At 41.5% G+C, this 17,146-nt stretch overlaps 1 protein-coding gene across 4 annotated transcripts in view; it reads left to right on the top strand.

Annotated features, from left to right (window-relative positions):
• LOC124612994 (neuroparsin-A) overlaps positions 1-17,146 on the top strand; it is a 153,787-nt gene that overhangs the window by 118,620 nt on the left and 18,021 nt on the right. For 2 of the 4 annotated variants that reach the window (XM_047141541.1, XM_047141544.1), the window contains exon 4: positions 2,486-2,600. In XM_047141541.1, coding sequence (XP_046997497.1) covers positions 2,486-2,600 — 115 coding nt within the window. Of the gene's footprint in view, positions 1-2,485; positions 2,601-4,358; positions 4,721-7,482; positions 7,863-17,146 lie in introns of those variants that run through there. The other 2 variants (XM_047141542.1, XM_047141543.1) reach the window with 2 other exon arrangements.

Raw genomic sequence — 17,146 nt, forward strand, 5'->3', positions numbered from 1 at the left:
CGTAATATCTCTAGTGTGTGACACGAGAAATAGGACCGCATACTTGCCAACGAGAATGATGCATGCAAGTAAAGCATATAGGCGCTCGCAACGCGTCTCGAAATTCAGATGCACTCACATTTTTTGAGTCTTTAGTTCCTGGGAAACTTTATTCCTCTTTGAGAGGACGGGTATTCCCACTAAGTTGGTCACTACACTCCTCAGGCAAACTTGAAGTACTAACACTTCATTATGTTTTGGTGTCACTCTTGTATGAGGATACAGGAACTCAGAATTCAGTGTTGCGTAAATACATTGACGGAAGTACTCATTCTTCCATGCTGACTTATAGCCGTAGCAAATATCCAAAGACGAATTCCAGACTGCAGTATCTTGCAACGAGCGATCATTTCAAGAGCTTCGTAAATTTGCGGCTAAAACTTCAGAAATAAGGTATTCAGTTTCTGCTACCTACGAATACTATCCGTATGACAAATTCTTGTAAATGAAAGCTCGATACATATGGATCATGTGAGCTTTCAGGGATCAGTTTTCTACAAAGATCAGGCGCTTATCATGGCGTTATGGTTCCGCTAGAGATCACAGAAAAGTAAGATAATCTCGAGAAATAGCCGTTAGTCGTTATAAAGGAGTTTTACAATAATATGCTACCATCAGGAGATTTCCAGGAACAGTCTTATACTACTCATGTCTTTAGAGTGGAAAATTATAGACTCTTGGGTACTTTGAGATCAGGAAAAAGTGACTGGAAGCAAATACTTCAGCGGTATGAGGTATCAAATGAGAAATGTGCATGAGACACCCTTCTGCAAACTCCTTACGTTTCATTAAAAAAGAAATTCTTGCCGCATCGATATTGGTGGCAATACTTTGAAAAGTAATAGACAATGGTCTACGATGTGACCACTACCGGTATTTACAGTTGATGACTGCATTTTTTAGACACGGCTTACTCGTTACAAGAAGTTAGAGACGTATTTGATGACGCTGTATTTGATTCCCAGAAGCCTGATTTAAGTACAGGGCAGCGTTTTCCAGTAGGCGTCATACTAGTTGAAAGGAAGAATAATTGTTTCATATGAGTCACCGAGGGCCGGCCAAAGACCTCAAGAAGGAATTGTTCGTAAAGTGAATTGAAGCAGGTGGGGTCGGATCGCGTGCGACAAGATTCATTCATATCATTCGTCAATTTGTCGTAGAAGGCGATACAGCCACCTCTCAGCGTTTTAGGAATTTTTTAGGATTTTACAGCGTATGGTTGCATTTACTTAATAGTTTCATAATTACTTTTAAAATTAATGTATTAAGAAGAACTGCTATTTTAGTAATACTTGATGAGATCTGATTGACTGTCGTATGAAATCAATTTGCTGGTTTGCACGCAGTTTAAATAATATATGACTGATATCACTTATTGTTAGGAATTTTCGTTGAAGGTGGCTTGAGAATGAATTATGATTAAATCACATACTAATTATGGAAGTTACAAACTTTTTATTTACCTTAATTATGTGGAACGAGAACTTCGAGGGCATGTGTGGCAATATTTGCACATAACATTACTCTTTACTGTGCCGATGGTGATAATAAGATATTTTTAAATGCGTCGTTTTCAGCAGTATTCTTCACTAAGTCATCGACTGATCGATTGTGTCATTATATTTAACATTAGCGTGTCCCTTAATCTACATAAATTGTACCTTCTTCCTTTGTGGCTTTCATAAAGTCCGCTAGCAGTGCAATAATTTCCTTGCGAAGCCAACACTGCCACCCCCCACACACGCTTCCTTTCATTTCCAAAGTGACGATTCCTTGCTGTCTGACAATGTGTCCTGTCAACCGATCTCTTAGCTCGAGTCAAGATGTGCGACAACTTTATTTTTTCTCCAATTCGATTCAGTACCTCACTCATTAGTTATTCGATCTAGCTACCTAACATTCAACTTTCTTCTGTAGCGCTGCATTTTGAAAGCGTCCATGATCCGCTTTTGTTCAAAATGGTTCAAATGGCTCTGAGCACTATGGGACACAACTGCTGAGGTCATTAGTCCCCTAGAACTTAGAACTACTTAAACCTAACTAACCTAAGGACATCACAAACATCCATGCCCGAGGCAGGATTCGAACCTGCGACCGTAGCGGTCTCGCGGTTCCAGACTGCAGCGCCAGAACCGCGCGGCCACTTCGGCCGGCCCGCTTTTGTAAATTGATTATTGTCCACTTTTCACTCCCGTACTAGGCTACCTTCATAAAAGATTTCCTAACATGCTATTGCTAGTCTGCATTTTATATCCTCTGTATTTTGGCCATCAACGTTATTTTCTGCACAAAATGCAGAACTGATCGACTACTTTTAATGTTCCATTTTTTTAAAAATCTAATTCGCTCAGTATCACCTGATTTAAGTCGACTACATTCCATTACTCTTGTTTTGTCGGTATTCATGTTATAACGCGGATGTTTCACAAATTTTTCTTTCTGTCAGAGCGGAAGCCAACCCAATATCCCGGTCTTGCGAAGGGGCTAACTGTGTCGTCGATCTGACACGTTGCGAATACGGTGAAGTGACGGACTTCTTCGGACGCAAAGTCTGCGCCAAGGTATGTATGGCTTGATAGTCTAGTTGTTATTTCAAGAGTCAAATTCACTGTGCTGAGTTTTCATGTAGATCGTGGTTCATGCAGGTAATGGAAATAGCCCTACATGGCTGGCACATTTTTTATTTACATCTACAAAATTGTTCACCATGGCAGTGCTTAAAATGCCTCTTTTTGCTTTCAAGATATCGTCACAGTAGTCATTAGACATATATTTCAGATGTTTTTTTTTATTTCAGGGTCAGCTGAGGTTACGCGGATTCCATAACTATAATTTTAATTATTGTCACATTAATCATCTGCCTTTCTACTTATTTTTCAGAGCTGGTGCTACTAGGTGTGCGAAGACTAAGCAGTATCATTTATTTTCTTTTCCTTTGCAGTTAGTAAGGCGTACGTGCTATTAGGTCCTTGGAAAAAATTTTCGTAAATAACACTGTATGTCACTTTCGCTCTCTCTTTGTGTTTCCGCAGGCGACTTGCATGCAGTTTAAGATGAACTTCTGAACAAGAAGGAAGGTACACATCAGCTAGCATAAGTTCACTAATAAAAATTTATTATTTTTTATTGGGCATGATTTAATTCAGCAACAGCCTAAATGATAGATTCCAAAATCTTGCCATTCCTTGCAGAAAAATAGTCACAGTTCATTAAGAGATTCCGGTGGGGCGGGTGGGGGTGGCGGTGTGGTAGGGGGTGGTGTGGGAGGACATCATTGTATCCTTAATTTTATTTTACCACGCCGGTGACTACTGTGTCTCGACAGTATCCAAAGCTTGAAATTTAGGAGGGCTCGAAAGACAATTTATTTCACTTCTGTTCTCACCAAAGTAACGTTTGTCAGTCGTTCATATGGGCAAATTTTCGTCGTGGAAGATACAGGGTACGATACCTATGTTATAGATAGACATAATAGTCTAAAATGATTCTTTGCACCACACTATGACTTGAGAATGACCGTAGAACCCCCTGTAGACTACAGTATGTCAGCCTGAATCATTAAACAGCATCCCATATTTTAGACTTAGTGAAGCTCCGGACTTTTCTTTACCATAATCTTGACGCAGTCCAAGTAGCTTTCCCTGTTACCGCCTTCGCCTATACTGTCTTCAAACCAGACGATGCCGAGCTTGGTGTCTGATCAACAGTCTCTGAAGTTATACGGATGCTATCTCTCTAAAATTATTCCTCTTGTTATATTGACATGGGTTACTAGAGGTTTTACAGTAACAGCTCTGCTACGAGTAATTCATGCTTGCAGCTACCGTCACACTTTATTCGTTGAAACTATGCGCTCTAGACAAAAACGGAATTCAGCAGTAACTTTACTTTTACTTACATTATCACACTAATTTTTACATGAAATCGGTAGCGCTCCGGGAGGGTATATGAACTTTAGATATTCGTAACAGGTTTGTAACATTTGTCAGGGGTACGCCAACTATGCAGTAGGTGACAATTTTCCTTCGTTGTGATTCAAGTAACCCCTACATGATAGTAATTTGCAGTCATATTGGTAGGTTAGAATGCTAGCGAAGGGGCTGTAGTAGAAGAATTAAGTGCATGAGGAAGTAACTGCGGTGCAGAACAGTCAGAAAACATTACTTTGTTCCTTTTGCATTATGAAAACTGTGTTATGTTCAACTGAAGTTTGAATTACGTATTTCATTTTTAGTTGCGGATGACCAGTGAACCATTGAGCCTGAGCGGATGGCAGTTACATTGCACAGCAGCGGATAAATGTTCTAATGGTGTTGCAGGGGCCCGGAGACTACTGCAATGATTTTGTATCGTGCGGAATCGGCATGGACTGCCGGGGCGGAAAATGTTCCGGTTGCTCTTTGAAGACTCTAGAATGCTATTTCGAGAGTGTTCCCTTGCCAGAAGAGGAATGATGCTGGCATAATAAGGGGACGTCTGAATATTTGCTCAGACGTCCCTACTTTCAACTGACACATACTCGTCTAGTTCTTTTGAAGAAACTTGCATCGTCTTTATATTGTTATCATAATACTATGTAGGGCCTTACGTGCGTTAATATAGACACAAATGAATAATTTTCTCTCTTCTTGTTCTGTCTCTCTATTTTTAGTTTCTTTCACAATAAACTTAATGGCAGCAATCTTGTTATTTTCTATTGTTTTATTTTTCTCCTATTCCTTTTTCCGTCTTCTTTCGACACTTCCTTTCGACTGCCAGCAGTCTACATCTTGTAGCAGCTGTCTCCTCTTGTACTGTTGTTTACTGAACTAACTCACTCTATGCGGCTTCCATGACGGTGCACCTCCTTCTGGTGTCTTGAATTTTCGAGCAAATATATTTTAATGGTCTCACGTCTCTCCTAGTAAGTTTAGTTTTTCTTACATTTTGTGCTTAGGTACTGCGTGAATTCTCAACTATCCTTGTCGCCGCAAGTAGCGCAACAAAAATTCGATTATCACTCGGCAGACAGTGACGCGATGAACGTTGGAGCAAATAAAAGTTCCGAGGCGTCGGTAGTTGCTCTATTACAGTGGTGAACAGCTGGTTAAAAACAGGATTCTAATTACAGAAATACCAAAAGAGAGAAAACTGTAAGACAAGCAACAGTCAAACATTGTGTTTAATGACTCGGTCTGAAGGCTTCAAGCGATGAGAGCCAAGTGGCTGTCCGCGTTGGCTTCTTCTGAATAGTTTTTGTGTGTCCATCCTTCTGACTGGAGATTTGAGGCTCTTCGCCTGCTCACTTATGTAGTAAAATGGAACACCTACAGCTGTCCATACGAAGTTATTTATTATATGGATGTCAGTTTCGGTGCTTCAGTATACCATCTTCAGGCCTTAACTGACACTGAGAGGGTTATCTCCAATCGTATACACGACTCCATCTGTGGCCAACATGTATGAACTGGTTTTCGCTGACTACCTGTAACAACGATGTTGTGTCTCCGACCATCACCCACCAACTCCAACTTCGTAGCTGATGGTTGGTGACACAACATCGTTCCTACAGGTAGTGTGCGAAAGCCAGTTCGTAGATGTTGGCCACAGATGGAATTGTGTATACGATTGGAGTTAGCCCCCTCAGCGTCAATTAAGGCCTGAAGATGGTATACTGAAGCACCGAAACTGGCAGCCATATAATAAATAATATCGTAAGGACGCCTGTAGGTGTTCCATTTTATTACGTCTTCTGAATAGGTTCAACCTATATGGCCTTAGGGTGCAGTATTTCACCCGAAGGTATTGCCTGCTATTTCAGGTGATGGTCCCATCTCCAAATGGCAGTGCGTGACTGAGAGCGCTATTTACGCGCAGAACTCCTTCAGAGGGCGCCCATTGTACCCTCTGTTTGTGGCCCGATGCATTCAGCTCGCAAAAAGGAATATATTCCTGTTGATCGTCTTTGCTGTACTAAACCCGCCAGGATAGCCGAGAGCGCTAACGCGCTGCTTCCTGGACTTGGGTAGGCGCGCCGGCCCCGGATCGATCCGCCCGGCGGATTAATGACGGGGGCCGGTGTGCCAGCCAGCCTGGATGTGGATTTTAGGCGGTTTTCCACATCCTGCTAGGTGAATACCGGGCTGGTCCCCACCTTCCGCCTCAGTTACACGACTCGCCGATATCTGAACACGTTCGCACTATTCCACGAATTACATTAGGTGCAGACAGCTGGGGTATACTAATTCCGTCCCGGGGGGGACGGGGTGGCGGCAGGAAGGGTATCTGGCCACCCCTTCATACTAACCTTGCCAATTCCGTTCCTAACAATGCCGACCCTGCGTCAGTGCGGGACATGGCACCAGTGAAAGAAAGAAAGACCATCTTTGCTGTACTCGTACCTTCGACAACTTTGGAGACGCCATGAATTTTATTTCTGCTCCTTTCACTTGCAGCAATTTAAACTGTCCTTTTATGTTCCTGCAGGAGCATACACATGGAAAGCGCCACATATTTGGAAGCAAAGAGCCAAATATTTATTTCGTCTTTCTTTCTCTAATCAAACGGAAATATAAATAACATCTAATATTTAAGAATAGGTCATACTTGTATTCGTAAGAAAGACCAAGAATGTGTTGAAAAGGCTAAGACGAAAGAAATAGCATTTAGCTCGACGTGAAGCTAGTTTCTTTGAGTATATAATCCACGTCTGCATCCACTACGCTACAGCGAAGACTTGTGATTTTCGTTTTTTGTATTGGCTATCACAGTAGCTCTTGAGTGCTTATACCGTTGATGCGTCATTAACTGACATTTAATTTTTGTGATAAATCTTCAACGTGCCGTTGCCTTCAGAGTGCATAACACCAGACGCTGGATCCTTTGAAGCAGCACACTGCTATGACACGCAAGTCAATATGGCATCTCCAAAGTTGTTGAAGATAGTAGTACATCAAGGACCAACAGCAAAAATATACCCTTCTGTGTGAGAGGAATGCATCAGACAACAATGTGCACCAATTGTGTCTACTTGTCAGCCGCAGTATCTCAGACTGCAGCCTGGCGGGGAATCCAAATCACTGTGTGATGTAAAAACATCTGCCTACTGCTCTGGGATGGAATACGGTATCCCTAACAGGTTTGTGATCTTTATTGTGTGTACCACAACTATACAGGTACTGACAATATGCCTTCATTGTTGAGACCGAGATGATATTAGACATGCTGATGAATCAGAACAAGAGAGGCTGTAGTACAAGAAGAATATAAACAAACACCACTGAAGTATAGGTATATCAGGCAACACTACTTGGTCCCTTTTCCCTCATACAGGAAGTGAGCTGTGTAGCTGAAGTAACATCTAAATATTTTTGTATTTACTTAGGAACGACCAGGAAACCTGCGAACCTGAGAAAATGGCGCCACCTTGAAGAACAGAGGTTAAATATTCTACTGGTGTTTCAGGGACCAGGAGAGAGATGCAGCGATTATGAGAGCTGCGGGGACGGTTTGAGTTGTGCACAAAAGTTATGCGTCGGCTGCTCCCTGGCGACTCTCCAGTGCTTCAGTATCGTTAGTCTTCCCCTGTCAGAAGAGGAATGAATGTGTCACTTAGTAACGAGACGAATACATATTTATCTAAGATATATCTCCATTTAAGTGAGACAGCTTCCACACTCGACATACGGCTCTGTGAACTCGACCAGTTTGTTGAAGAAACACGACTCACTTTTATGTTGTCATCACAATACTTACATGTATTGATATAGACACAAGTGAGTAAATTTCTCTCTTCTTATTCTGTCTCTTTGTTCTTTTCTTTCACAATAAATACATTATCAGTATTCCTGTTATTTTCTATTGTTTTTATTTTTTTCTCCTATTCCTTTTACCTTATTCTTGTTACACTGTCTTTCAGTTAACAGCATTCTACATTTTGCTGCAAGCTTTTCCTTTACGTTACTGAACTAATTCGCTCTCTGCTCTTTACAAGGCTGCGGAAACACTCTCAAGAATTTCTTGTCACTTCTCTTTCATGAATTAATACTAATAAACGGCTTTTATAGCACATCTGCCTCTTTCCAGGAGAAGCAGACTGATGATAGAGACTTCCAGATCTGTAATGGAACTTTCTGTGAACTAAACTTTCCGCCAATTCAGTTGCCTCCTTACTGAAAAAAAAATAAGCGAAGTAATCAAACCGGTTTTGCAATAGATCACTGAACAGCAGGCAGTGAGTTCCTGTTGCTAACATTTGGACAAGGTTTCTTAAAGAGTTAACTCTGGATCTAAATAATGTACAATTGAAAGAAAACAGCCCTCGGTCATTATTTTTAACGAATTAACCGGGTTTCAACACTGCTAGGAGTGTCTTCCTCAGAATTTATATCAAAGCATGGTCTATAACATGGCCACAGAATTATGACTAAAAACGTATGATACAGAGTGTAAGTACAGAATCGTCGTGAAAGACTGACAGTACTTATATGTCATGTATAAAACAATAAATATGCTAAAAGGGCATTAGTCACAAAGATATATAAGATAAAAAATTGTGATGGCGAGCCACTAAGGGCTGCTCGTTACTTACGCGGTTGCAGTCCGTTTGCGACCTTTGATTTAAATTCCGAGGAAGACACTCCTAGCAGTGTTGAAACCCGAATAATTCATTAGAAATAGTGACCGAGTGCTATTTTCTTTCAATTTTAACTATTCACGGTCTATGAACGTGCAGCCATGTCTTTATATTTGCTTACAGATAACATAGGGCCAAAGGCGTTACGAAACACAAGAATAAATTTTGACTATAAACGGAACAAAATAAATCTGTAACTTCTGTAAACACGTAGACTCACTCGGGAGATTGAAAAAACAACGAAGGTCTCAGTGAATTCTGTAATGGTTTTTCACTGGTAACACAGAGAAAATTACCGTTGAAGAACATGCTGCTCACAGCTGGTCACTGTATTCGGTAAAATGGCTGACGACGATGGGCAAACAATCAGCGGTGCTCTTGCTCAAACGAACACCGCGATATTTGGCTGGTGTTCTTTTGGGAAAGCTGGAGAGTTGGATTCTCGCTCCTTTTGAATTTGAGACATGTGTCGTAATCGTCTCGACCAGTGGTAAGTACAGACGCCAGACTCATGATAGATATCGATGCATTTCGAAGAAAAGAACAGATATAGGACTCACACTTTGCGAAAAGAGGTTCAGTTTCCACTCCGGATGTCAGGAGAATATACAGTGCGCTAAAATTAAAACGGGAAACATTCCGTGGGTGGACGGGGTGGAAGCGACGATTCATCCTCGTACTCACAGAACTCATGGAGGATGCGAGCTGTGTGGTCTGATGCCGTGTTCGCTTGCAACACAGCGTCACCATTGGATAACAAACATTGTACCGTGGGCTGGACCTGATCGTCCAAATTGATACATAATTCTTGGCAGTAATGCGAGCTTTCAGGGTAGTCATGTGACCAATGGAAAATCACCATATTATCGGCCAAATCATCACCGAATCCCCGACACGTTTCACTCTTGGGACGTAAACCCGTCCAGAAGTTAGAAATTGTGTGCAACAAGACCCACCGGACTAAATGACATTCTCCCACTGCTCCTTAGTCGAGGTTTCGGCACAACGTTTTCCTGTTACGTCACTGCTGCGTGGTTTTGGTATTCCAACTCGCCTAGCAATTTCCTGCTTCGCGTTGTCTCGGTGCTGTCAGTGTTCTAGAGTGCGGCATTTAGTTCGGTTGGTTGGTTGGGGGGAGGGAATGAAACAGCGAGATCATTGGTCCCATTGACTTGGGAAATTATGGGGAAGGAAATCGGCCGTGACCTTTCAAAGGAACCATCTTGGCATTTGCCTGAAGCGATTTAGGGAAATCGTGGGAAACCTAAATCAGGATGGCTGGACGCGGGTTTCAACCGTCGTTCTCCCGAAAGCGAGTCCAGTGTGCTGATCACTGCGCTACCTCGCTCGGTATTTAGTTCGGCAGTGACCTTTACAGCTGTCCTCTCCTCGCTTTTGGTCACGATCGGTCAACACATACTTCCGTCGGCGTTGTGACTTACCGGACGATGTTTCTTCGCTTTTCCTGTATGCAGTACAAGTCTTGCATATGATACCACTTGCAATGCCAGACACTTCTGCTCTCTTGGTTACGGAAGCACCCGCCATACGTTCAACAATTCAGAGTGTTTCAAAAGGGACTTCACAACTTTAAAAATTCATATAAATTTATTGAAAGAAGGCGCTGAGCTGGGCTTACTGTTATTTTGTAGGAAAACACATCAAGTTTTGAAACTACCTGGCAGATTAAAACTGTGTGCCGGACCGAGACTCGAACTCGGGACCTTTGCCTTTCGCGGGCAAGTGCTCTACCAACTTTTTTTTTTCTTCAGTTTTGTTTGTTGTGTTTGGTCATCGCGGACGTCACGTGACATCCGTTGAAGTTCGTTTGTTGATCCTTCCACTCAGTTTTTTATCACAGTGTCCAACCAGCTCTCTGACCGAGCACGCTGAGCTACCATGCCGGCACCCCCTGAGTTACCCAAGCACGACTCACGCCCCGTCTTCACAGCTTTACTTCTGCCAGTACCTCGTCTCCTACCTTCCAAACTTTACAGAAGCTCTCCTGCGAACCTTGCAGAACTAGCACTCCTGAAAGAGAGGATATTGCGGAGACATGGCTTAGACGCAGCATATGGGATGTTTCCAGAATGAGATTTTCACTCAGCAGCGGAGTGTGCGCTGATATGAACCTTCGTGGCAGATTAAAACTGCGTGCCGGACCGAGACTCGAACTCGGGACCTTTGCCTTTCGCGGGCAAGTGCTCTCTAACTGAGCTACCCAAGCACGACCCACTGGCAGAAGTAAAGCTGTAAAGACGGGGCGTGAGCTCAGGGCGTGAGCTCAGTTGGACGCCGCCACGGTAGCTCAGCGTGTTCGGTCAGAGGGTTAGCTACCCTCTGTAATAAAAAAACTGAGTGAACGGATCAACGAACAACCTGAACTGGTGTCATGAGACGTCCGCCCCGAGCATATACAACGAACAAAATGAGATCAACAAAGAATTTTAAAAAAAGTTGGTAGAGCACTTGCCCGCGAAAGGCAAAGGTCGCGAGGTCGAGTCTCGGTCCGGCACACAGTTTTAATCTGCCAGGAAGTTTCATATCAGCACACACTCCGCTGCAGCGTGAAAATCTCATTCTGGAAACATCAAGTTTCTTGTTACTTTAAACTAAATGTTGTATCTGGCTTCCATTCGTTATCCTGCACACATCTCATCGGAAGTCAATTTCTTCCCAAACTCGCTACAGCACTGCAGGTGTAGCTTGCTCAGTGGCGGCATAAATTCTTGCTCTAAGTTCAGACAGGGAAGCCGGCACAAGAGGTACAAACACGATATCCTTTATGAATCCACATAAAAAAAAATCGAGTGGTGCCAGATCTGCGGAATGTGGGGGCATGCACTTGGCGTATCACGGGCATTCCATTGGCCTGGAAAGCAGTCACTGAGAAAATCCTGGTAGTGGGGTGGTGCATCATCTTGCATGAAGTAAACATTTCGTTCCTGGTCATCCTCATTTATGGTTCTATCACGGAAAAAGGGGCCGTACACTTTGTACTTGCTCAATGGGCAAAAAACGTTCAGTTTAGGCTACCATGAACATTTTGCAATGTTTGATGTGGATTTTCACTACTCCAAATCCTACAGTTATGTGTGTTCTTCAAACCATTCTTCAAACCGAAACACACAGCTAGCACGCTCGGGTCCAGTGACCACAATTGACACTTGCAACATATTGAACATTGCACAGCTGCCATTCGCGGTCAAATGCAACAGCGAATCCTGTTGGCTTTGTTAGCATCTGCACTCATGTTCGAGCATGTATTTCTCAAAGTGTTTCCATATTTTTGCCCAACAGCTGTAGATGTTTAGATATAACGTTTGCAATAGTGCGGCTAAAACGTTTTACGAAGAAGTGCGTGCTAATGGCCCCAAGGAATCTGAAGCTGATGCAGAACGATTTTACTGCTGTCAACATATATTTAGCTTAAGGGCCACGATGATAATATACGAGAAATTAAAGGTCATATGGAGGTATGTAGGCAGTCGCTGTATTTTTGAGTGGAACAGGAAAGGAAGTGACTAGCGCAACCTCCACTACGCACCGTTCGGTCGTTTCAGGAGTATGTATGTAGATGAAGAAGTAGGAAAGATATAGACCTATAGCAAGAATGACAGTGGGTGAGGAGAATCTGAAAACTGTAGAAAGTTTCAAGTGCCTGGGATACAGGAAAACGGCAGCAATCACCATGAGATAAGTAAATGGACAAGGCAAGGCGACTGCTTTGAGGGAACTGGGAGAAAATGATACGGAACAAAGAAATCCTTCAGAGAAAAAAGAAGGTGATACACCGAACATATTATATACGAGTTCTTTTGTACGCTGCAGAAACATGGGTTATGAATGACAGGACAAAAGATAAAGAATGAAAAGCAGATTTTGAGGAGTCAGATGGACATAACAAAACTGAAAAAAAAATGAGAAATTGGAAGGGTTGGAGTGATAACATTTGAGTATTCTCTACAAGAGAAGATTGAAGGTTAAAGGTAAAATGATATCAGCATTTGCAGATTAACTCAGTGAAGATGGGTGGCAAGGACAAGTGGCTGGAAGGAGTTGAAGAAAACAACTGGAAAAAGGAGAAGATTTAACCAGAGTAGCAACTGAGAGATGCTGTGAATACCGGAGGAAATGGAGAGATTTCTCTTCAAAGCAGACCCTGCTAGTGAAGGGAGCCGTGCAAGATGATGATGACGATGATGAATGGTGTGTTGTCATATTAGTTTAGGATTTTATACAAAGCACACAGTGTATAGAAGTCTTACCTCGCTACACTCTTGATGAGAGTATCCGTGTTCACCGTAGGAGGCATGACCCATTATTAAGGAATACAAGGAACCAATCAGCGATTGCATGAAGTAGAAAATCGAAAGCATACTTGTATGAAGAAGTTCGTTTCTTTAAGATACAGTTCATTGTTTCGTTTCGCCGACCGAAATGCCCAACTCATTGCCACATTATAGTCGTATTCGGGAGTCGCGAAAGTAAATTTCCATACGTCCATCAAGAGTTAAGTTTCCTGTGGTAACCGTAAACAAATTCAGATAAATCCCATGGTAGTTCGATTGATGAGTCGATTTTCCCCATCCACGTGCAACTGAGCAATAGCTTCTTCTCCGATCAGAATGCCATGGAAGGTAACTTAAACCGTAACCTACCGTATTTTTCTTTCATGTCAACACTTTTTCCCCTTTTTTTAACATAATGAGTGGATCTATTAATTCAGATATGTTGATCTCTGCAAGTTGTAACATCCCTATTTGTCTGCCGCTAAATATGGTGTGGATTACATACTGTTCAAAGTATAAACAGTACATTCTAAAGCTTCTAAAGTAGATCAAATGCACTTTGGACAGCTGGTTAACCATTTCTGCTCTTCAAAATACTATTATTAATATTTGACTTCCACAATTTTACCCTTGTACAGAGACTTTGATCCATGGCTTATCAGATATTGAAATACGTGGCAAAAATATCGTTAGAGGTACCACTACCACTTCATAGCGAAGGCGATACCATAACACTTACTACCAAGTAAGTATGTAGGATCAAAATTTATAGGGTGAAGGCAAGCAAGTGAACACGAAAACTAAATGTATGCCAGGCCTCAAATTACCAGAAATGATCACTCCACGAAGAGATGAGCAGTTGGCCTATATGTTCGCTCTATCGCTCTAGAGAAATCCTTTTGATTTTTATCAGTAGAGTCAATTAAAAGAATTAGTCTGTGAAAATGACACGGAGATATTTCCAACGTTACCTGTAACTTGTGGACAGTTTGGAGATATTTAAAAGCGTAACGCAATTTATGTCCTCATGAGTTAATGTGTGACTCTGTGCAGAGGCAAGAGGCTAACTTGGTCATTTGAGTTTGGGTTCACGACTTGTGGAAGAGTCCCATTAGGTGACGACTGCAAACAGAAAATATGCAACCTTACAGTATTGTATCAGTAACAACTCCAGATGAAACGTTTCCCGACATTTGTTCCTTTATTTTCGTCTAAGGAAACAGATCCTGAAATTTGTCCAATTTTGTAAAATTTTTGTTTAACTACAATGCTATAAATTCCTCGGAGAAACTTATATGATCATGTTGTATGTATGCGTCGTGTTTCGCCTCTGTGTCTGCCGTATAATTATCAGAGTTTATTTTGTGATAACGCAGTAGGTTCATGACTACCTACGAAGCTGCTGTTAATTCACGGAAAATTAGTGGCACAAACTTCGTGTCTGTAGCTCTTAGCGCGAAATCCTACTTCACTCTTTCGATAGCACAAGAAGTGTACATCTCTCGACAAAGTCGCTAGGAATTTGTCCCGTCTGTCTTGAGACTAATTAAGCCTGCAGCATTTGCACAATGAGGGGTAGCGTGCTGGGGTGGAATAGAACAAGCAACAGGAAAAAATTGGGAATATAGCACAGCAGCGAAACTCACTGTCACAATAAAAGACTTAGTCACCCTTGCGTGGAATGTTTGTGAGCAAAATTATTGATCACTGTTCTTTCTCTATGTAGAAACTTAGATGCTCTTTGTTGATGAGTCTCTCTTAGGTAATTAATAAGTGACTCGCATATTACATGACAGTGCAGTACGTTTTTCAATTAGTGCTCCTACAACACTAGTGTTCCTACAACACTAAACTACCAGTATGAAGTTGTTTGGCATTATCAGCATCAGTTTTTTCTTCGTGGCATACAGATTTCGTATCTGATTTTATTATTTTCAGTTTCTGAAGAAAATTAAGGATACCCTCAATCTGAAGGTTGGTTTTAACACCGTAGTGCTTCACTAAGGTCAGGTGAATTGGAGATGATAGGTCCTTTCAGTCTTCTGGAATTTGTATTGACTTACTCAGCGAGTTATAGAGAGACGTACTGCTTCACGTCGTCTCCGAAACAGGGCACAACGTAACATTTTCAACATTAATAAAACATTTCCGCATGTGAAATAAGTGATAAGTGATGCGAAAAATATTTTGAGCATATTATACACTTTTTAAAGGGTTGGTATTTACTTTCCTATTCTTACACGTCTACTCGTAAGCCACTTCTCAGGTCTTGATTTTAGAAACATGTGAAACAGCTCTTATTTGAACAAGTGAATTTAGTTACAGGAATACATATAAATGCGAGCTGTAAGGAATGAATAGTAATGAATGTTAACGTTACTTCATACTTAATTATCAATTGTCCATTTATGTCTGCAATGAAGCATCTGGTAGAAGAGGCTTTCCAGGATATTGAAGAATCTGAACACCGTAGTTCGGAGTGTACCGAATAACAGGAGAGGTAACAGTGTAGCAGAGGTTTCAAGAGGTCTATGATATAGATCCTCCTTTGATACCAGCTATATGGAAGCTCTATGCCTGAATATCGGGACATTGCTTGGAGAAAACGAGTCGTGCTTGTGAGGTTTGTCAACGGAGACTACACTATTAGAACACCCTGCTTGAAAGCAACGAAAGAGAATTCTACTTTCCATCCTGGATGTTATAAAATCACTGTTATGTAACCAGGTGAACATTTCCCGTACATACTCCTATATTCGTCAGTTCGTACCGTCACCCTTTACTGATGTATACATATCTTCGTCTGTCTTTTTAATACGTAACTGTCGTAGTAAACACGAGCGAGAACAACGTGCCATACTTGTCAAAGCTTCAAAGTAACATTTCTGTTGCAGTGGCAGACGTACACAAACTTAAAACACGTAATACATTGAACAGAACATTGTTCTAACCGGGTTCATTTGACACCGTCCAGTTTACAGTAAGCTGTTCAGAGATATACTGACAAACTGTCGCCAGTGTTCAGCTGCTCGCAACTATCGGTATGTGCTGGAATCACGGTGCTTTACTGTGTCTTTTGTCGATATTAAAATTATCATCGTACATGTATTCCACCTCGTACTCTCTAAAACGGTCATGCTTACGTCAAGTCAAAACTAAAAAATAAAAATTTTCACTTAATGAGATGTAAAATTTCCACAAACTTGACGCGGTTGTAACTGTCATGTGATAAAACACATGTAATTTAAGACTGTCTGGGAGCTTATTTGCACCCTATAAACCACTTTATTTCATCGAATACTCGGCCAAATTTCCGTAAAAATTTCATGTTACTTAATACCGTTTTTAGGGTTCTGTACCTCAATCGATACTAGCAGATCCCTTACAGGATCACTTTTTTTCTCCTTTCGTCTGTCTGTCCGTCCGACTGTTAATAACCCTTTTCCTCAGGAACAAGCAGTCGTATCAAGTCCAAGTTAACGTCACACAATAAAGTCTACAGTCCTTTGATGATGTAAGGAACGGAAGCTTCTAAGTCAAAGCTATAAAAAGATACGGCCATTTATTGAGACTCGGAAACTCATCAAAACCTATAGGGTACTTTCGGTTGACCTGGAATCCAAAAATTGTAAATTTTTATTGTAATACAAAAATTGTTGTTATCTGTCTGTCCGTCCGTTTATCTGTTAAGACCCTATTTTTTCATGAACGGGTTGAGGTATCACATAGAAATTCAGGTCACATATTAAGGTCTATATTCCCCTGACGATGTAACAAATATAAGCTTCTACGTGAATGTAAACAAAAGATACTTTCATTTCTGTCACGTATTTTGATACTCGGAGACTCACTCATCAAAAATTGCAGGGGAGTCGTTCACTTATAATAATGAAATTTGGCAACAAGCGCAGTGAAAGTAAAGGAAATAACACGTAAATTTCAAATTTTAATTATATAACACAAAAAAAAATTTGTTTTGTATTTTGTTGTCTGACTCTGTCCGTCTGTTAAAACCCGTTTTCCTCAGGAACGGGTAAGTGAATCAAGTTTAAATATATATCACGTACTAAGTTCTACGGACCCTTGGCGGTTCAAACAATTTAACCCTCAAAAACTATAGGGACGCCGGCCGGAGTAGCTGAGCCGTTCTAGGCGCTACAGTCTGGAACCGCGCGACCGCTACGGTCGCGGGTTCGAATCC

Source organism: Schistocerca americana, chromosome 4 (assembly GCF_021461395.2).
Source record: "Schistocerca americana isolate TAMUIC-IGC-003095 chromosome 4, iqSchAmer2.1, whole genome shotgun sequence".
Lineage (NCBI taxonomy): Eukaryota > Metazoa > Arthropoda > Insecta > Orthoptera > Acrididae > Schistocerca > Schistocerca americana.